This window comes from Pieris napi, chromosome 9 (genome assembly GCF_905475465.1).
Source record: "Pieris napi chromosome 9, ilPieNapi1.2, whole genome shotgun sequence".
Lineage (NCBI taxonomy): Eukaryota > Metazoa > Arthropoda > Insecta > Lepidoptera > Pieridae > Pieris > Pieris napi.
Genome location: NC_062242.1, coordinates 4,457,302 through 4,476,644, shown reverse-complemented (window position 1 = coordinate 4,476,644; position 19,343 = coordinate 4,457,302). Strand labels below are relative to the sequence as shown.

The following is a 19,343-nucleotide window of genomic DNA, read 5'->3' as shown; positions in this document are numbered from 1 at the left end:
TACCATCTGTTGTGTATTGAACTAACTAAATTATGATTTTTTCTGTAATGATCATGATACACAAACGTGGCCGGTGACTGCCAAAGAACTATGCCTTGTAAATAAAATTATAGAGGAGCGAGATACTTTTTGGACACCCTCCTAATGACATAAGCTATACAATTATAACAGACACGTCTCTTCGCATTTCAATAAAACAAAAAACTTAATATTGTTTCCAACTCAAACCAATTTACATATTACTTAAAGAAAAGATGTAAATAATTTGGAGAATATTATATCTTGAAATTATGAAGATCTTTTTTTTTATATCGAATCTCAATTAAGTACACACAGCCTTTATGTTGCTCCGAGCTAAGCTTCATTTATAAGTCAAACCAAAGAAAAGAAAAATAAAATGGTATATTTTATTACGAGTACGGAAAGCCTGACATTGCAAAGACTTCCGACAAATGTCTACCCGAGGCCGGAGCCAAGGCACAGCCGAAAGTGAGGGTTGACAGTCGGAACAAGTTGCATTGACGGATCCGCACGTGTACTGAACAGCTATTTTTAATACAGTTGCGAAAAAATGAAGCAAAATAATTTAATAAAGCACATTTTTGGAAAATGGCGCCAACCGCAAAAGAATATAAGCAGAGATTTTTTTTTTGGTTTTCTTAATCCATTCTGGGTAGGCAAAGGGAACTATGCCCATACAGCCAAGTCTTCAGTAGAATTTTTTTATTGATATGAAATGAAAATAAAATTTAATGAGATGAAATGATATGAAACCTAACCTAACTCATAAAATCTGATACTAAAACAAATTAGTAACTTCTTTTTAGAAATATTTGCATGAATCATAAAAACTTCTATGATTTTTTTTTAGTAAAAACTTCGTGGTTGGTTTTTTCTTTTTAATAGACATTATTTTGACAGTTGGGAAAGAGAACGCACGAGTTCGGTTAAGGTAAAAAAAGATCGAGTATGTAATAGTCCACATCCCGAACGCTATACGTCCCTGCAATACGCCACTTTTTGAGCAACTACATGAAAAAAGTATGTTTTGTACTTTATTTCATTTTGCTGATTGCTCATTCGTTTTTGACTATTTTTAACGTAAAGATCAATATTCCACGCGGTTTCTAGTCATACATTAAATGGATGTTGTATGTATAATGTATAGAGACAAATGTAAATATAAGAACTACAGATAAAACAAGAGGGCTCGAATATGTCACATCGTTGCGATTAGGCAATAAGTGTCAAGAATCATTCCCCGTTGTCATTTCTCAAATGCCAATTGGTATTTTGAATTTTCAAAAAAAAAAACAATTGTCATTTATCTCTGTGTTTAGCTAAGGGAAGAAAATGCTATCACTTAAGATAACAGTTTTCCAATCATTTAAGCAGTTTAATTTATATTGAAATCTGAATTCAGGAATATTAATTCGTTAAAGGATTAAAACAAATTAAATGTAACAGAAAGTTTGCATTAAGGAAAAATGGCAGATATTCTAGATATCTTAGATATAGAACAGCCTAGTGCATCTGAAATAACTAAAGATAGTATAATACATGGTGATAAAAATAAGAAAAAGTATGTTACTGCAAAAGCAGTCCGAAGGCCTGAGGGAATGCATCGTGAAGTGTTTGCGTTGCTGTATAATGATAACAAGGAATTGCCACCTTTATTGCCTACTGATACTGGTAAGTATCCAGATTGGGTTAACAAACTTCCTGCTTGAATTTAGGAATGTTAAAGTTAGCAACTAAAAAAAGCTGGAGTTGCTTGGTTTAGTATATTATAAATTGAATATTTATCTGTTAAATCTTAACTGCCAATAATTTTTCATCAGGTAAAGCATACAAACAAAATAAAGCTAAGCTTGGTATGCGGAAAGTTAGAAAGTGGGCCTGGGCACCATTTACAAACCCAGCTCGGAAAGACAATGCTGTATTTCATCACTGGAAAAGAGCTGCAGATGAAGCTAAAGAATATCCTTTTGCACAATTCAACAAGGTCTAGTAAACATTATGTGTAACACTCCACTTTAAGTTAATATTACCTGATTGGTAACCTGCAAGACTTATTTCTGTCAGCTCTTATTACAACCTTCCCTTTAAAAATCCCTAATCCCTTGGGATATGTGAAAATCTCAATGAATTTTGCATCCTTTTCAGCAAGTATCTATTCCATCATACTCTGAATCAGAGTATAATCAATACTTGAAATCAGAAGACTGGAGTCAAGCTGAAACTGACCATTTAATGGACTTGTGTCAAAGATTTGATCTCCGCTTCATTATTATTCATGATAGATGGGACAAAGCTGCTTTTAGAGATAGAAGTGTTGAAGACTTAAAGGAAAGATATTACAACATTTGTGCAATTTTGAGTAAGGTATGTAATTTACAAATAAATCGACTTACAACAATCATTTACTTTATATAAACTGATTCAATATCAGTTATTACTATGTATACTTGTAATCTTACACAGTACTTATCCATCATTATATCATATTCTCAAATTGCCATTAAATTTTACAGTAATATATATATTATCCATCCACCAACTTCTACACTGAGATTTTTACTAACAGGTCAAAACAAATCCCTGGTCAAATACAGTCACAATGGTGAATGGTGAAAAGAGAGTGTACCACTATGATGCAGACCATGAAAGAAAGAGGAAGGAACAGTTGAAGAGGCTGTTTGAAAGGACTCAAGAACAAGTAAGATTAAAATTAAGAAAACTGTCTTACATAACTATGCAAACTTTTGAAAATCCTGTTGGAAAAAACTTGAAGCTCATATTCATTGATATTGATAAATTGTAATTTACCTATCAACTATGAAGTTAAAACTTCATGTAACTATTACATGAAAAAAATAGTTTATCTACAAGAGTTTAAAAATTTAATCTTAGAATGAATGTGTTTAAAATAATTACTTTTATATAGGGAATTGGTTTATTGGTTCACAAAACCATAATTAACCAATATGTTATCTGGTAATAAATAATTTATTGTAGTGCCAGATTGTTTTTCCTCCTTGCAAACTCGTCTGCAGCATCATTGTCTGTTGCCGAAAGAACCACTGTAGGACTACATGGGTGACTGATTCCTCTGCGCTGATACAGTCTCTGCACAAGGGCCTATATGTCGCGCGGACAAAAAGATGTTTATGAAGGAGACAGTGGCCCGTAATTGTCCCTATCATTGTTTTGTTGAGGCTGAGTCGCTTTGTTATTAGCAGATTAACTGCTGGCAGAGCCGTTTTGGACTGTCTGCAGTCCGCGTTTCGCGACCATCGGTGATGTTGGAGTTCTGTAGATCTTTGGCGATCCAGGTTTCGCACTTGCGAGAAGTGGAAGGGAAGGAGCGGATACGGGCCAGACGGCATCATTGCCGAGAGACCCACTGTAGGGTTATTGCCTCCAGTGCATTGTGACACTCAAGTATTAGTTAGTTGTTCGCCATTAGCACAGGCGCACTGAATTTCCAGCGGCTAGTGCTGCCTCCTGCTGTATGTAGAGGTCTAGGGATACCATTTGCAGGGATGTCTCCATCGCTGCTGTTGGTGTTGTTAAAAACTCTATAAGTTAGTATGGGCCTAATTACGGCAGTGTATAGCCATAACGTTATTTTAAGATATGGGGTATCGACGCCTATTTTTGTATTGATAGAAGGTTTAGTTTGTATTCGAGTTAGTTCCAGAGCAGTTTGCTGTCTTGAATGACACCTAAGTATTTGATTACCTCCTTGAGTTTTAGTTCTGTGTTGAAGAGTTCGAAAAGTCTGTAAGGTCCAGGATAGGAGGAGGTTTGTAAATAGGATCAGTTTTGATTTTGATGGAACTAACATCTCATGCTCAGTACAAGATCTCTCGATCACTCTGAAGACCCCGTGAGATAGCATAAGGTGCTTTCAAAGTTTCCCAATACTAAATGCACACTTAATTAATATACATTATATTTCATAAGAATATATATACGATTTTATTAATAAGTCTAATTCTATGACCATCTATATATATAAAAATGAAACCCGTTTTCCGTTGTCACGACATAACATGAAAACGGCTTGACCGATTTGTCTGATTTTTTTTTATAATATACCTTGAAGTACGAAGTTGGTTCTTACGGAGAAAAATTAAAAAAAATTGAGTGAAAAAGTCTAAAAACAACACTTTTCTATATTCCCATACAAAATATTCGTAATAATACTTAAAAGTGAATTTGAACTTTAATACCATAGCATAAAGTTCAAGTGTTAGTGGAGGGGTTCCGGGAAGGTAAATTTTTATTTTTTGACATAATGTATTTGTTGTCTTATCAATTTTCTTTTTTTATCTTACTAGCTAGACCGGTGTCCCGAATAGCAGAATAAGTATTTTAAACAAATAAAGAATCGACTGTTAGGCGGTACGATGTTCGCCAGGCCAGCTAGTAGTAAATAAAAATAGATAATAATTTTATAGAGTGGCTCGGTGACTCTTTAACCCTGAATCTTGTTATGATTTAGATTGATGAAGAACAAATGCTGTTGACTGAAGTAAAGAAGATTGAGGCAAGAAAGCGGGAAAGAGAAAGAAAGACACAGGATCTGCAAAAACTTATATCTCGGGCTGACAGTGGAGGCAATAATATAATCCAAACAAACATTAATGATGGGGCCAATACTCTGACAAGTGCATCTAGTATAGCTAGGCGCCATGACCGAAAGTTACATAAAAAAAAAATATCATCACAACAAAGACCTGTTCGCGCTGTTGAAGCAGTGGTATGTTTTAATTTATTATAGTCATCTGACTTTTATAACTCATACTATTGAAATTTTTATACTAAAATTTTTTCACTTTTTTTGTATCATGATTCTAATCAGGCTAAGCATTTTTTAAAATAAATGATGATGTAGCAAGTATGTATCCAATGTTTTAAACTTTAAAAAAAAACTGGACCTTATAAGAAGGAAGGCTTCTCCTATAAACTTGAAAGAGGGTTCTGATACTAATATAAAGATTAAACTAACGAACTAAGTAACTATTTTTAGGTGAAATATAATGCTTTTTGTTTTTATTATAAATATAGATACATAGTGCTTCAGTTTTGTAAGGCCTACATAATTAGAAATTTTCAGACGGTAGAATGGGCGGGCATAAAGTTTCCCGAGGCTCGTGGTACTGGCGTTTGGCTACGCTCTCAGCGTATGAAGTTACCTCCTGGAATTGGTCAGAGGAAGACAAAAGCGTTAGAACAGGAATTGCGTCTTATGTCTATAGGTATATATAATATTGATATATATTCTAGTTCACATGTTCAATGTTAAGGACAAAATAACAAATTATATTATGTAAAGTTTTGCATAATATGATGTATTTTTATTTAAGTATGTAAAAATTATATAGGAAAAAAGCTTGTCTATTCCTAACCATTGTCACTGCAGGCTACACAATACTATAGAAGAGTTCATACAATTAAATTGATTAATCAAACAATTGCAGATATCGCACCCACACCTACAGAAGCTATTTGTAAGCATTTCAATGAGTTGCGGTCTGATTTGGCCCTAGTACTGGATTTAAAAAATGCATTGGCTTCATGTGAATTTGAACTGCAAGCACTGCGGCATCAGTATGAAGCGCTAAATCCGGGAAAAGTGAGCAATACCTAATTATTTTGCACCAAGGTTTAAAATCAAGTTTAAAAAACGATACTTCAAAGTTTTTGCAAGTTAGAGATAAGTTTTTAGCAGATCAAACTAGCTTTAGTGTCCTATCAGATTTTTAATTTATGTAATTTTTGATGTTAGGCAGGTTCAGCATTTAGTAATTTGTTAATAATAAGGATGAGTTGTCATAATTTGATATTTTACTTTTAACTTGTTTCCATAATTATATTTTTTACCCTTTTAAACATTTCTGTTTCAGACCCTGACAATACCACCATCATTGTGCAATACCAACACTGATGGAGAATCAAAACCTGTTGGTGAAATAATTGATGTCGTAGGCTCACCAAGTACATTGAATAACACTATTTAAGATACATGATACAATGTTAACTTTAAAATATATTGAATATTTTAAAGAAAAAATTGTTTTCTGGTTCTGAACAATTGTCTATATCAATTATAAAACTTATCATGAAAATGTATTAATTTTTTGAAGTGACTTAGTATAAAAAAATAAATTAAAAGAAATATTGAACTTTCTTTTTTCTATACAGTAGTAATGTTTCTGGCTTGCACATTATTGCTAATAGTATCTTAAAATGTGAATAAATCCTGTATATAAAAACATCCCCTTTGCTTATTTTTTTTAAGATAGTTTCCAGCAAAAACTAAGAGTAGTTTTGATATGATTTGTAAAGATTCTGTGTAAATAAAGAGGGAGCTGGGGGCCATGCAGAGTTACCAATTATAAATTTTAGGGTGGACACTGGAAAATACACATATCTCTGTATGATCTTTTGGACAAGACAATGGTTAAATGAAAACATTGAATAGTAAAGATAACTTAGTTCTTTAATCTCTAGGCAAGTAAACAATTAAATTGCACCTTTTGGTGCCCCATAAGCATCAGGCATTCTCTCTATAGTATATTTATGATCTGCAACATACATGATTGGTACACCAGGTATTTTCCTTAATCGTCTTTTTAAGTCTTTATCATTAGTAGCTACAATATAACATTTGTGTTGTGTAACTCTTTGAACAATACAGTCATCAGCATATGTTCCTTTATGTAAACAACCCAGTCTTTCAAATCGAGGGTCTTTGATTATTCTTAAGGCTACTCTGTATTTCCGTCCAAGTTTTTCTAGTTCTCCTAATACACAATCGGTAATGTATGGAATACATTTAGCATACAAACAGTCCATCATATTTTGTACTATATCTAACTTATTTTTAATAGAAAAATTAATAAAGTTGGTATCGATAATGATGTGGTAGGGAGGGCCAAGCTGTGTGTTATATTGAAAGAATAAAGCTGAACTCGATTGTGGCACTTCTCGTATCTTTAAAGAATGTGGGTCCGGTTTCTTTTTTGACGAACCTTTGCGTTCACTTGGCTTTATCCTACTGTCGTTGGGGCTTATCATTTTCTTCATTTGTGCAAATCTCTTTTCAACTATCTTTCTAGTTTTCTTTTGCTTGCCCTACAACAAAACGAATTGATGTTTGAGTGTTTTATTTTATTACCAACCATTGTAAACAATCGCAGTTTACTTACCATATTAGAAATATTATTTAGTACCGATATAAAAATTCACACGTTTTATAACCCCTTTTTGTTTATTTCTCTATAAAAATATAAAATATTTACACACACTACTAAGTACTAGACAGTAGGCACCGACGGTACAGTGATGCCAACAGCAACTACAGAAATTTACCCCCAGGACCAACTTTAAATAACCTAAATATCGATTAAAATCCCGTTTTAAAGTTTTTGTTGTACATTCATTGGAGAGGTAATTTTAAATATGCATTGAAAATACATTCAAGTAGTGTTGAATAGACGTTATTTCGATCTTTGAGTACTATAGCATTTTTATATATTTCAATTATAGCCACTTAATTCAAAGTTTAGTTTGTTAGTTCGATTCGAAGCTTAATATAAATTTTAGAGAATCTTGCATTTTTGAAGTATACTTCTTTAGGCGCGTTATGAAAAATGGATGAGAGTGAAATTTTACGATGCGCGCGCACCGTGACACAAAATTAACAGTTTAACAGTAATGTAAAAAAAAATGTAAAAATATAAATTAACAGTAATGAAGTTGCCCACTGAAGATGCTACGGCATTGGACATAATTTAAAAACAACATTCGAATAGAATTTATGTTACACTTAATGTAAGAGAATAATAATAAATATTTATTTATTTAATTTTTCAAATGTAAACTGAACTTTTATTGACTATCATGACTCCTTTTCCAGTAAATAATCAAGGTATTTAATTGTAATTAATTATTTGCATGCAATCAAAAACTATTTTTAATAATGCCAAAGAAGTATAACTTCTTACGCGCGTACATAAGTACGCACGCACGCACACTTTTGTTTTTAAGAATCAAATAAACACATTTCTTTAATAATTGTACTCCTGGACATCTTCATTTCCCCTTAATTTGGCGGGCAAACACCCAAGTTGGCATCACTGGTCACCGACTGGATCAAAAAGTAGACAGCACAGATCAGGAATATAAACAATTGTAAATATGTCGCAGTGTCTACGCTTGTTCTCTTCCTAACAATGACAGCTGACAGCCATTTCTTTATAGTTAACACTTAACATTTAACAAACAGTTTTCTGTTTTCCACTTTCCAGATCTATTAAACAAGAAATTCTTGAAGTATTAATAAAATGAGCAGCCAGCTTTCAGCTATTGATCTTTTAAAACTTGGTGATGAAGGAAGAAAAAAACCGTTTTTAAATCAATATTGGTCTTATATAATGGGAGTTGCGTTTGGCCTGGGCACGGGAGTTTTCATGAATTTTGGGACTCGTCGACCTATTATGAGTGGTGAGCAATTACATAATAAAAACAAATCCTTATGGTATAGACGAAAGAAATCCAAAAATTTGTATTTGAAATTTATAATTGATACTTTTAGGTATTCAAAAGCATGTTATTGCAACTGTTGGCTGGTGTGGCTTACTTACATACGTGCAAAAGTACAGGGATGATTATTTAGCTGAAAAAGATGCCGTTTTTAGACACTACATTGAGTTGCACTCTGAAGATTTTCCTGTACCAGGTAAGTTATGTATTTATTATGAAAGATTTCTGATTTCTTTAATATTTTATACTGGTGGTAGAAAATAAGGTTATTTAACTGGTCATCTAAAGTTTTGAATTTTTATATTGCTAAAATCACAATTTTATTTTCTTTAGAAAGAAAGAAGATTGCAGATATCCTGGAACCCTGGGTGCCTATCAGATAATTGTGAAAAAAACCAAAACAGATTTAGTGATGTATTTAATAATTGTTTAGCATAAATGTTGAAATAAATAAAACAAACTATAATGTGCTTCTTATTCCATACTCTAGTTAAATTAATCTTTATAATTTAATTATAAAACATTAAAACACCATTTTTTTACTACTGTTACTTAACTTATTTATATGCTCAAAGTTTATTGAACTTAATGGAACTTAAGTTAAAGTTTGTCCAAATACTGAGTGGCTAAATAAATATAACCCTTGATTTTTGATGGTTAAGTTTACATCACTCTTACAATGTGTGGAATCTTTAGATGTTGATGGCAATATTTTAACATCATCAACATTAACAATGTCTATTGTATTAAAGTTATCCCTTTGATCATCTGCTTCATTAGACACTGTATGTTTTCTCATTTTGTGTAGTCTCTGTAAATGAGACAAAATACAGGTGTGATAAGGTTTTCTTCTGATTAGTTATTACTAACCACTAGCAAAAAAACATTTACAGATAAAACAACTTACCAATTCTCTTTTTTGGGTAAATCCTTTATCACACAGATCACATTTAAATTTTTTAAAACCTGTATGTTTTGTCATATGTCTATTTAATTCACTTGATGTAACAAATGCCTTTTTACATACTTCACATATCTTTAAAAAAAATTGGTGTTTAGACAAGATTTAAATAATTGTTTTCTTTTTTAAAACTGCTACATCTATATTCTAAAAAGAGGATTTACTGAACTTACATGATCCTTTTGACCTGTATGTGTTTTTAAGTGTACAGATAAATTCCCTTGAGTCGAGAATGTTTTGCTAAAAGTTAAAATTAATTTTTTACTAACGCACTGAAACAATAAACTTTTTAAAGTTTATCAGTTTCGGTTATATATTACTATTTTACATATTATTGTAGCGTTGAAACCAAGAATAGTAGTTACCTGCACATTTCACATTGATATGGTTTTTCCCCTGTGTGTATACGTAAATGTATTGTGAGATTATGTTTTTGTGCAAATTGTTTAGGGCAAAACATACAACCAAATGGCTTATCCCCAGTATGTGTTCTGAAATATTATAATTAAAATGAAAACGTCAGGTAAAAACAAAATCAACTGAATATTAAACCACTTTACCTAACATGCATATCAAGTTGTGTCTGACATCTGAATTCTTTATGACATTGAGTACATTTGTGTACTTTTTTTGGTTTTGGTTTCGGGCCACGTCGCATTTTTTCAGAGTCTGGTTTCCTTCGACACCTTTTCCTTTGCTCTGGCTTACATTTATTACTGTAATAATGTTAAATAGAGTATTCATTAGGTGCAATACTTTTTACCACACATGTCTGAGATTCATAGTTTCACTATAAAAAGTATTTATTAACCATCTCTTTATTAATGTAGTCTTCTGAAGAACCTGAAAATAACAAATTTGTTTGTCATAAATCATAAGTAGAATACCCACCATAAAAGGTGAGCGCTACCAAACTTTAGTAGATGAGGTTTGACAGATTTCAACATCTGTCTCATTCTCAACCATCATTTTCACTACCTGATTAGAAATATTTGCCAGAGCTCTGTCTATGTGACAGATAAACTCTCATCTTTTGTGGTGTGAGTAATAAGTTGAAACTAGTGGTTTTATTTACATACCATTGGATCAGTCATTATACTGGCATCTTTATATCTGAAAAAAAATACATTAACAGGTTTGATGAATAACTTCTGTACGAATTAATTGCAATGTAAAAAATTAAAATAAATAAATTTAAGATTTTATTTAAAGAAATTAAATTATTTATTCAAAGTCCATCATACTTTCTTGACAGTTCTAGTCCCAAATGTTGTCTCATTTGTAAATCAGAGCTTTCACTAGTTTGTTTAAAATGATATGCAATTTCCAATTTGTAAATACAGTTACTACAAATTTGATCAGATAATCCATCACTATGTTCTACCTGAAAGTAATAATCCATATATAAACTGACTGTAGTTTATCGCTATAATTTAAATTTAAAGTTTTTTACATAATTGAATGTAGAAAGCATCAAATTTAATCCTCTCTAAAAATATAAAGAAACTAAAAGAATTAAGATTTACAAACCATAACATTGCTGCAAATTTGTACCATATCACGGATGTATATATTGTTATAGTTTTTTAAAAATATAGATGACAACAGTCCTTTTTCCAAACATATTCTACATAAATTATTATTCATTTTCGTATAATTAAGACCAGAATCCAGATATTTTTTTAAATGCCATAGACATAAGAGTTAAGACAGCCAATACCCAGTCCGTCAGCTTTCGTATCATGGCACTATCTGCGGAAATGGGATAGCGATTAGCGCTCTACAAAAGAAGCAATCAGCTATATCCAGATCAACCAGACCTGACTGAAGAAATATCTACCATATTGTTAGTTAAAATTATTCAACGTTAGCAAACTTTTATTGGCTTTTTTTCTTTTTATTAATGTTACTAACATCAATAACTATAGACATATTATTTTATTATAATAATGGCTATCTATTAAATTTATTAGAATATAAAGCTACACTGGGTATAGGTCGGTTATCGAAAGCTGGCGCGTTCACAGTGCTCACACTAATGCAATTTCACTATACAGAATGTTTAAAAATATTACTTTTTTCCAAGCTATATATTTTAGTCTACTCTGGTTTTAGTAAGGTTGGGTGGGTTGTAAAAAAATAAAAATGTGTCAAATACATATAAATATTATGTGCATACGAGGGTGGATCCAAAAGTTCTAAGCCCGACCAAGAATGTATAAGAGTAGTTTGTGTAAATAATTTTTCATTTTTTGACATAAGCTCCATCTAGATCAACACACTTCACTAACTATTCTTTCAATACTCCTCTTAGAAACCCCAATCGCATCTGATGTCAAATTAAATATAACATTTTTTCATTAAACTGTTTTTAATAAGATGCTTAAAATAATTCAAAACATTGTGCACCATTTCACGAGATTGCCCTGGTAATGTTTGAAAAAAGATCAACATGTATAAAATAATAATAATATAAAACAGTAAAGATCAACATAAACAGTAGCAAAAGAAAAACGATAACTGTCTCTTTTATACTCATAAGCTTGACCGAGCGCGAGAGAGACGCACAGTCTTTTCGTGATGTATTTGTGATTGTATTACAGTTTGACATCACGTCTCGCGCTTATTCACAGACACTACACAAGCACAAAGTGTAAATGTGTTGAAGCCGCCAGCTTTAGATAACATACCTATACATAACTACGGTAAAAAAACTTTTTAAGGGACTTCAGGTTTTTCTCTCTATATACAACATAATGAAGTTGTAAAGTGAAAATCTCAAAATCGTTTTGCTGTTTCTTCTCTAAAACCCGATTTATATTCATAAGTTCAGTATTTGAATTAAGGTAATTAGTTCTTGCTGAAAAGAGAGCTACTGCAAAAAAGCTAATTTTGCTGCATAATCATCAATTACGAAGAGACTCCAGAGAGAGTGCATAATTGACGCTTTTGTGTTGTGCTTTCAACATTTTAACGAGATAGAGATTCTTACTGTGCGATATTGATGCTTTTGTGTTATGATATTTGTGTTGCGAAGTCCAAAAGAATTTACGTAGTACAGATAACATATTATAAATCTGGTCTAACATATTTGAGTCTCTACCTTCGATTCATTCAAGTCACAAACTCGTCTTGAGCGCTGTCAAATATGTCAAACAGAAATAATGGTTTGATCGATGACCATCGAGCATCCCTAGTTCTAGAGGGAATATTTTGTAGGAGATGGCAGCACTGCCCACTCTGTGAATTAACCGTTTTTATATATTTTCAAATTTCATCTATCCGATTGCCTTTTCTAGATTGTATTAGTGTCATAAACATTTAGAGAATTCTGACAGCTGGTACACAATTAATACACAAGCACTAGGCATATTTCTATCATTAATTCTATTGAAATAAACTGTTACCGATTTTATACATTTACCAGAATGGACGATTATATTGATATGACTTCCCATTTAGATGCCCGAGAAATACTGAGGTACTTGAACTATTTAGGTATACATAATATAAGCGGTGAAGTTCTAAAATATTTTATAACAGGTAAACATATTTTATTTATATAGTTATCTTTGCTAATCTGCTATATTTTAATAAAGTATGCGAGCGTGATAAATTTTTAACTTTTCAACTTAACTTAGATTATAGTAAAAGTTTTTTTTAATTTCAGATCTTAAAAAGCTTATAAAATATGATTTGCAACATAAAAGTCTTTCTCCTTTTGGTAGTGATAAGCAAGAAGGTCCAGAAAGATTGCATAGTGCTAGTACTTTTTCCTCACGAAGCCGGTCTAAAGCATATACCGGGAAACATGTATGTTGTCGTAAAGGGTTTGAAGGGCCTCGAAAGCCTCTATCTGTAAGACTAGTGCAATCTGCACCAACTTTGGGACAAAAGGTTGAAGAAAAACCTGCACAAAGATCATGTTCATGTGTTAGGATAGAAAAGAAACCTGGAAGTGTTAAAGAATCTTCTAAACCTACAACTACTTTATCTGAAAATTGTAAGTAAATTGGATTTATTTATTATAAACTGATCTTTATTATTTTTGTATTAAAAATTTGTTGTTTCAGTAATAAAAGTTCCTAAAGCCAGGCCAAAAAAGAAATGTGACCCAGTATCTTTGTATCATTACTATTCATCATTGTGGGAAAAATATAAACCCAATGTACCTGGAGAGAATAACTGGTCTGAAATAAGGTGGAGGATTAGACAGAAAATGGTTGGAGTGGAGTCACATCCTTGTAGTAAAGTAAGTTGTTAGTCCTAACTTATTTGTTAGGACAAAATAACCTTGTGTTTATTAGATTTGATTGAAAAATTCTTTATAAAAAAGTTATGTAGAGCTATGGTACAATTCATTTTAAAAATAAATTGGAAAGATAGGATACCGTTCTGATAACAAAACACTAAAATAAGTACATTTTTATATATACATTATACATACATATTCTCCATTATTACAATTTCAAAACTAAATAAACTAAAACAAAATGACTAAATCTCAAAACTCGTAGTATAATCTTTGCATTTTGTTTTAGGTTGTCCACAAATTTCAAGAAGACAGACATATCAGAAAAGAAAACTATAGGTGACTGACTGATACACAATTAACATTATTATAATAAAAAGACAATTATCACATTATGTTCAGTATATGTGAAGCAAAACAACGTTGGTAAAATAAAAATATACTTCACCTTTAAAATCATTAAAAAAGTTGTTGCATTACCTTATGATTATTATTATTACAACTAATGATTTTTCTATAATATGTATATATATCAAATAAATCATACTCAATATTTTTGTTTGAATTCTGATTTCTGATAACACATAGGTATTTTTTGGTGATGAGTAGTATGGGCTAATATGGTAGATATGGATCTACCAACCTAAAACAATTATTATTTTAAAGGAGTAGAACCTAGGATGTCAGTATGATATGGCTTATCTTTTACCCTATGAGGATTATCAATTAAAAGTAACATGTAGTGACAATAAATAACTAGAATCATATTATGATATTTGTTTGCTCTAATTAATGATTTACATCACAAATTTGCCTAATTTATTTCCTGACTGTTAGATTTAATATATTATTATTAAAAAATAATAGAATACCTGTAATGTCTATTAAAAATGTGTTAAGTTTGTTTACTTCTTTTTAAAATTTGTTCTTTCCTAAATAAAAGATAAACAACTTGCTAAACTATATATATTTATTTACATTATATTAAACATTATACTTGATCAAGTTTGAATTCAGCCTGTTGCTTTTTAGTATCAGAATGCAAGAGGTGAAGTATTCTTCCTTCAATCTTTTCAGCGGCAGACTGAGTCAGAATGAGTGTATCATGTTTCAACATTGAATAAACATTGAGACCATACACTGGCATAATGTTAACATGTGGTAAACTATCACTTGCTACTGTTAAATTTCTTGGTGCATAATCAGTACTGAAAAAAAATATTTTTGTTAATAATGAAAAAAATCTAATATATATATATATATTACTAACACTTACTCATCAACAATAAGTACAGATGGACCCCAATTTCTTGACTCAATAAGGTCAATTAAGTATTCTGGATCATCGGATGGTAATTCTAAATCTTTAACAACATGTAAGTCATCTTGAGCCAACTTTGCAGATAATGTAGATGTGAGGCCGTGAATCCGCAAATGAAATGGTAACATGAAAAAGTGTGTTTTTCCTGCTCTTGGTCCATGTGCGACACCACCGCCACGAAACAAAGGTGATCTAATTGAACCATGTCGCGCTCTTCCTAGTCCTTTCTGTGGCCAAGGCTTTTTGCCTCCACCTCTAACCTCCGCTCGAGTTTTAGTGTGAGCCCATGAAACCCACCGAAACTTCCTTTGCCAAGTTACATTGCGTTGAATTATATCAATACGAGGTGTTGCGGCATACACTAAAGGATGCAATTCAAAAAGTCCCAATTTCTTCTCTTCTACTGTGTCCATATTTTCGATCCATACTTCCCGAGGCTTAGTAAATTGAGGGGGATATGTCCAATCTTTTTTTGTAATAGTTAAAGTATTCGAACATACAGCTGATGATGAAAATAAACTAGATCTTATTTGAGGAGTAGAAATATGAATTTTTTTTAAAGCATTAATAAGCAGAGACGCCATCGCCTAAGAAATTATGGACAGGTTCTCATAAATATGTTTAGGTTTAAATTATTTCCTTCCTTTGGATATACATATATTCCGTAATTAATGAAATGAGATTTAGGATATAGTATGATCGAATATGAAAAATAATATGTTAATGTTAAATCAAAACAAAATTATAACCTCTTCTCTGAATGTCACTCTGGACCTCACAACTTTTTTTTTTTTGGAGATTATGGCCTGGTATCTAGACCTTTAGGCCAAGGACCTCACTACTCTCTAGTCTCTATCACAGTTAACAGTATACGATTTATGACTTATGAGACGTATCTGTGGCTAATGGTATATATTATATTTATTTATATATATATTATGCTATGAAGTTATGTACATATTATTATTTATAAATATAATTAATGGTCCCAATTACTAAAATTTTTTTCTTTCGAAAAAACATGTTTTTCTTTACATCTATTATAAAATCTTTCAAATGACAGGTCAGTAATTTATTGCAACGAGTTTAAAATTAAGTAATAGATTTTTCATAAATAAAGCTTTGAGGAAAAAGTTTTAAAGTTGGTGAAAGTACTTAATATATTGCTGATTGGTGGACACAGCGATGTGGTCAACACCCAAAGAAGAAGAGAAGAAATGTCTTATTTCTACACACGCGGAGAACAAGTATAATAATGGTTGATGATATTAATTTATCCCTAATGGGAAAGGCAAGGACTAGTCCATACAGCCAGGTCTTGTTCTTGGTAATAATTGGAGAATTTTGGTAGTTTTAAAGGTCGAAAACACGTCTTACGTAGTTAGGAGTCCATCCTTTCGCCAGTGTCTTAATTTTCATGGTTGATATGATATTAATTTACCCCTAATGGGAAAGGCTTAATTTCCATGGGATAGTTATGACAATAAATAATTTAAAATTCGCGCGCTTAGTTGTTTTTTTTTTTTTTTTTTTAATATTATGGCAACAGCTTCAACTTTATGCCAGTTTCAAGTAAAAGGTTGGGAAACTGCACGCGAAAAAAAATAAACAAAGACATCAAAAGGAAATAAAGGGATAAGCTGGTTAAAAATAAAATATGTACATAAACATATTACATCTTAATATTATTATAGATTATGAAAGAAGATAATACAATAAAGGATATAGCAAAAGGCAGGAGATTTTAGTCGGAAACGGAACATGAAGTGATTGTAAAGAATTCAGAAAGGAGGTACGGTCATATTGGGAACAAGAGAAGAAAATATGGTCAAGGTCACCAATATCTTCTCCACACTCACAAATATTACTATCAATAATACGAAGCCTTGCTAAATGATGAGGTGTACAAACATGTCCTAAACGCATTCTGGAAATGATAGAAGTGACAGTTTTAGAACTTTTAACCTCAAAGAACCATGGTCTACTGGGGATCCTGGGTTGAATTTCAGCATAATGTTTGCCTTTGAACTTGCTGCTTCTCAACCAAACATCATTCCATGACTCCCAAAGATGGGTTTTCGGAAGAGCAGCTAAATCATGACAATAATTAATGTATGGGACAATGTCTCCATCCTTTATAGCTTTTTTAGCAAGCTGGGGGTCTAGCCAAGATGGCTTAACAGTAGTGTATGTAGAAAGTCGAAAACTAAATTTGTATGAAAATGACAGCTCGTGTCGACAGTCGGTAGCCTAGGCCCTAAAGGCGTGAGTCGGGATACAATAAGCGACGCCATGACAGTGCTACGAAAAGACACACATTAACGCTTACGCTATTCGGTAGCCAACGGCCAATTAATGTTTCGGCAGTGTAGAAAAAACGGCGTTTCTCCGCCATGTTTTAGCGTGATCTCAAAAGCTGCTGTTTGCAATAATTCAGTACAACTATTGCCATCTTTAATGACTACCGTTTTAAAAACATCTCATATTTTGGACGTTTTAACGAAATGGTTTTAATTTGTTATCTGTCGTTTTTTAACGTTCTCGTGTAATTATAATAATTTAAACTAGAATTAATATTTTTAAGTTAAGAGTTTTAGTTTTTCTATGAATCAATGCGAGGATAACATAATAGACACAGATAAATATGAAAATATCAATAAAATCAGCAAATTAGTAGAGGTAAATCCTGTTTATATTGGATATCTTTTATTGATATTTATATTGCATGTAAGTTCATGAAATTGTTCTTTAATTTGAAAAATACATATACCATTTAATATTGCATATATTATGTAATCACAAAGTAAAATTATTGTACATTTTATTTGTATATTTCAGATGATAAAGCAGTCACTAATGAACATAATTAGAAGTTCTAAATATATTTTATTGTAATTATAATAGAAGCTGATAATGATATAATATTGATTTAAATTAATCAAAAAAGTGGATTTATACTTTATGAACTTAAGAAATATAAAATCTAGTGAGCAATACTAAGTAATGGTAAGCAGATATTTTCTTTAATTATTTACTAAGTCAATATACTAGAGAAGTTATTATAATATTGTTAATGAATTAGAAGTTTGAATTCAAGTCCCTTGAGAGTTACTGACATTGTTTGGTTATTAAAAACTTTAATTGACAATAAGCAGCAAAGTGACAAATTAAGTATATTTTTGAACAAACCTTGGACCGATCTCAGTTTGGTTTGTCAGTTTTCTATTTGATCAAAGTACTAACTAAAATATTTTCTTTTCAGAAAAAGAGAAGCAAATAAGACAACTAAAAATATTAAAAAAAACCACAAATGGACAAGTTTTATTAGTCTTATCTTTTATTAATTTAAGTGTTATATTATGTACCTAAAAATGGGGAATGAAGCATTTTATGAATAATGTAAAAAATAAGACAAGTGGAGTATGAAATAATGGTTGGTTAAGTAACATTACCTCATGAACAGGAAACAGTAACTGAAACTATGTTCTTCCATATTTAATCTTAATAAGTTCAGCAATTTGAATGTTAATGAGATATTATTATAAACAAAATAGATTTGTAGATTTTGGGAAGAATTATATCTTTAAAAAAACTATTATTATTTACAATTGTTGTGTTAAGGAAACAATCACTGTTTTTTTAATCGCCCAGGATGTATTCATAGTAACTGTAGGTATCATAGTAATTTTATGAAATCATCACAACATCTAACGTTAGGTTTTATGAATTGAAAATTTTTTGGTATATAACAGCACATAAACAAGATATTGACATTGCTGCAAACTAACACTTACATTTATTAGTTAATTATCTACATATATAAATATGAATAATTGAATACATCTACATTAGGTAGTAATGCATTGAATTTGGTGCACCTGTGTGTGTTCAGTAGTAATGTCTGTATTGTTTAATAAGTTGTTACATATGCTTATTTTTCTATGTAGACTGCATTATGTTAAGGAAGATATTTGGTGCCTTATTTTAATAAAAAATAACCATAACTGAAACATTTTTATTTTGCTACCTATTTGTTTAATATTCCTAACTGTTAGTAGGTACGGGTCATATGCATTATCTGTATATTCTTGTAAAATAAACTAATATTGTTAACCACTTTAATGGCTTTTCCTACTAAAGAAGACATAGGTAAATTACCAAAAATAAAACTGACAAATACATAACATACAATGTTTATTCATTTCTTACTTAAACAGATTTTGCATTTACATATTAACTAGTAGCAAATCACT

The 19,343-nt window shown here is 31.2% G+C and overlaps 6 protein-coding genes across 12 annotated transcripts; 3 read left to right on the top strand and 3 right to left on the bottom strand.

Moving 5' to 3' along the window:
* The first annotated feature begins 1,029 nt into the window (after positions 1 to 1,029).
* LOC125052420 (DNA methyltransferase 1-associated protein 1) lies at positions 1,030 to 6,288 on the top strand. The gene is made up of 8 exons (XM_047653261.1): positions 1,030 to 1,692; positions 1,842 to 2,005; positions 2,167 to 2,385; positions 2,588 to 2,719; positions 4,511 to 4,768; positions 5,126 to 5,267; positions 5,490 to 5,644; positions 5,916 to 6,288. The coding sequence occupies exons 1-8, from the start codon at positions 1,488 to 1,490 to the stop codon at positions 6,027 to 6,029; spliced, it is 1,389 nt and encodes a 462-aa protein (XP_047509217.1). The 5' UTR covers positions 1,030 to 1,487; the 3' UTR covers positions 6,030 to 6,288.
* Positions 6,289 to 6,490: 202 nt separating this feature from the next.
* Positions 6,491 to 7,378, bottom strand: LOC125052421 (rRNA-processing protein FCF1 homolog). The gene is made up of 2 exons (XM_047653262.1): positions 7,221 to 7,378; positions 6,491 to 7,146 (listed from the first exon to the last, which is right to left on the bottom strand). The coding sequence occupies exons 1-2, from the start codon at positions 7,221 to 7,223 to the stop codon at positions 6,535 to 6,537; spliced, it is 615 nt and encodes a 204-aa protein (XP_047509218.1). The 5' UTR covers positions 7,224 to 7,378; the 3' UTR covers positions 6,491 to 6,534.
* An 890-nt stretch (positions 7,379 to 8,268) lies between these two features.
* LOC125052460 (NADH dehydrogenase [ubiquinone] 1 subunit C2) lies at positions 8,269 to 9,022 on the top strand. Its single transcript, XM_047653322.1, has 3 exons — positions 8,269 to 8,517; positions 8,609 to 8,752; positions 8,890 to 9,022. The coding sequence occupies exons 1-3, from the start codon at positions 8,358 to 8,360 to the stop codon at positions 8,937 to 8,939; spliced, it is 354 nt and encodes a 117-aa protein (XP_047509278.1). The 5' UTR covers positions 8,269 to 8,357; the 3' UTR covers positions 8,940 to 9,022.
* LOC125052459 (zinc finger protein 559) lies at positions 8,960 to 11,465 on the bottom strand. 7 transcript variants are annotated; one of them, XM_047653314.1, is made up of 10 exons: positions 11,338 to 11,465; positions 11,048 to 11,269; positions 10,762 to 10,901; positions 10,597 to 10,630; positions 10,329 to 10,360; positions 10,078 to 10,233; positions 9,883 to 10,008; positions 9,691 to 9,802; positions 9,464 to 9,592; positions 8,960 to 9,367 (listed from the first exon to the last, which is right to left on the bottom strand). In XM_047653314.1, exons 2-10 carry the CDS (start codon positions 11,162 to 11,164, stop codon positions 9,152 to 9,154), a joined length of 1,062 nt encoding a protein of 353 aa, XP_047509270.1. In that variant the 5' UTR covers positions 11,165 to 11,269; positions 11,338 to 11,465; the 3' UTR covers positions 8,960 to 9,151. The 7 variants fall into 7 exon arrangements, with proteins under 7 accessions (XP_047509270.1, XP_047509272.1, XP_047509271.1 ...); XM_047653316.1 differs by having other exon boundaries at positions 9,691 to 9,757; positions 11,338 to 11,464; XM_047653315.1 differs by having other exon boundaries at positions 11,358 to 11,375.
* A 1,342-nt stretch (positions 11,466 to 12,807) lies between these two features.
* Positions 12,808 to 14,248, top strand: LOC125052487. Its single transcript, XM_047653367.1, has 4 exons — positions 12,808 to 13,060; positions 13,188 to 13,520; positions 13,591 to 13,769; positions 14,059 to 14,248. Exons 1-4 carry the CDS (start codon positions 12,946 to 12,948, stop codon positions 14,110 to 14,112), a joined length of 681 nt encoding a protein of 226 aa, XP_047509323.1. The 5' UTR covers positions 12,808 to 12,945; the 3' UTR covers positions 14,113 to 14,248.
* Positions 14,249 to 14,725: 477 nt separating this feature from the next.
* LOC125052486 (39S ribosomal protein L4, mitochondrial) lies at positions 14,726 to 15,861 on the bottom strand. Its single transcript, XM_047653366.1, has 2 exons — positions 15,046 to 15,861; positions 14,726 to 14,977 (listed from the first exon to the last, which is right to left on the bottom strand). Exons 1-2 carry the CDS (start codon positions 15,672 to 15,674, stop codon positions 14,761 to 14,763), a joined length of 846 nt encoding a protein of 281 aa, XP_047509322.1. The 5' UTR covers positions 15,675 to 15,861; the 3' UTR covers positions 14,726 to 14,760.
* Positions 15,862 to 19,343: the final 3,482 nt, after the last annotated feature.

Excerpts from the sequence above, each read along its gene's own strand:
- LOC125052420 (XM_047653261.1), top strand. The coding sequence starts at position 1,488 with ATGGCAGATATTCTAGATATCTTAGATATAGAACAGCCTAGTGCATCT. Across the intron at positions 5,268-5,489 it reads ATTGCGTCTTATGTCTATAG|ATATCGCACCCACACCTACA; the intron begins GTATATATAATA and ends AAACAATTGCAG. Across the intron at positions 5,645-5,915 it reads AAGCGCTAAATCCGGGAAAA|ACCCTGACAATACCACCATC; the intron begins GTGAGCAATACC and ends TTTCTGTTTCAG.
- LOC125052460 (XM_047653322.1), top strand. The coding sequence starts at position 8,358 with ATGAGCAGCCAGCTTTCAGCTATTGATCTTTTAAAACTTGGTGATGAA. Across the intron at positions 8,518-8,608 it reads TCGTCGACCTATTATGAGTG|GTATTCAAAAGCATGTTATT; the intron begins GTGAGCAATTAC and ends TGATACTTTTAG. Across the intron at positions 8,753-8,889 it reads TGAAGATTTTCCTGTACCAG|AAAGAAAGAAGATTGCAGAT; the intron begins GTAAGTTATGTA and ends TATTTTCTTTAG.
- LOC125052459 (XM_047653314.1), bottom strand. The coding sequence starts at position 11,164 with ATGAATAATAATTTATGTAGAATATGTTTGGAAAAAGGACTGTTGTCA. Across the intron at positions 10,361-10,596 it reads GTATAATGACTGATCCAATG|GTTCTTCAGAAGACTACATT; the intron begins GTATGTAAATAA and ends TGTTATTTTCAG. Across the intron at positions 9,803-9,882 it reads TATCAATGTGAAATGTGCAG|TTTATTGTTTCAGTGCGTTA; the intron begins GTAACTACTATT and ends AACTTTAAAAAG.
- LOC125052487 (XM_047653367.1), top strand. The coding sequence starts at position 12,946 with ATGGACGATTATATTGATATGACTTCCCATTTAGATGCCCGAGAAATA. Across the intron at positions 13,061-13,187 it reads TCTAAAATATTTTATAACAG|ATCTTAAAAAGCTTATAAAA; the intron begins GTAAACATATTT and ends TTTTAATTTCAG. Across the intron at positions 13,521-13,590 it reads AACTACTTTATCTGAAAATT|TAATAAAAGTTCCTAAAGCC; the intron begins GTAAGTAAATTG and ends TTGTTGTTTCAG.
- LOC125052486 (XM_047653366.1), bottom strand. The coding sequence starts at position 15,674 with ATGGCGTCTCTGCTTATTAATGCTTTAAAAAAAATTCATATTTCTACT. Across the intron at positions 14,978-15,045 it reads TCTGTACTTATTGTTGATGA|TACTGATTATGCACCAAGAA; the intron begins GTAAGTGTTAGT and ends ATTTTTTTTCAG.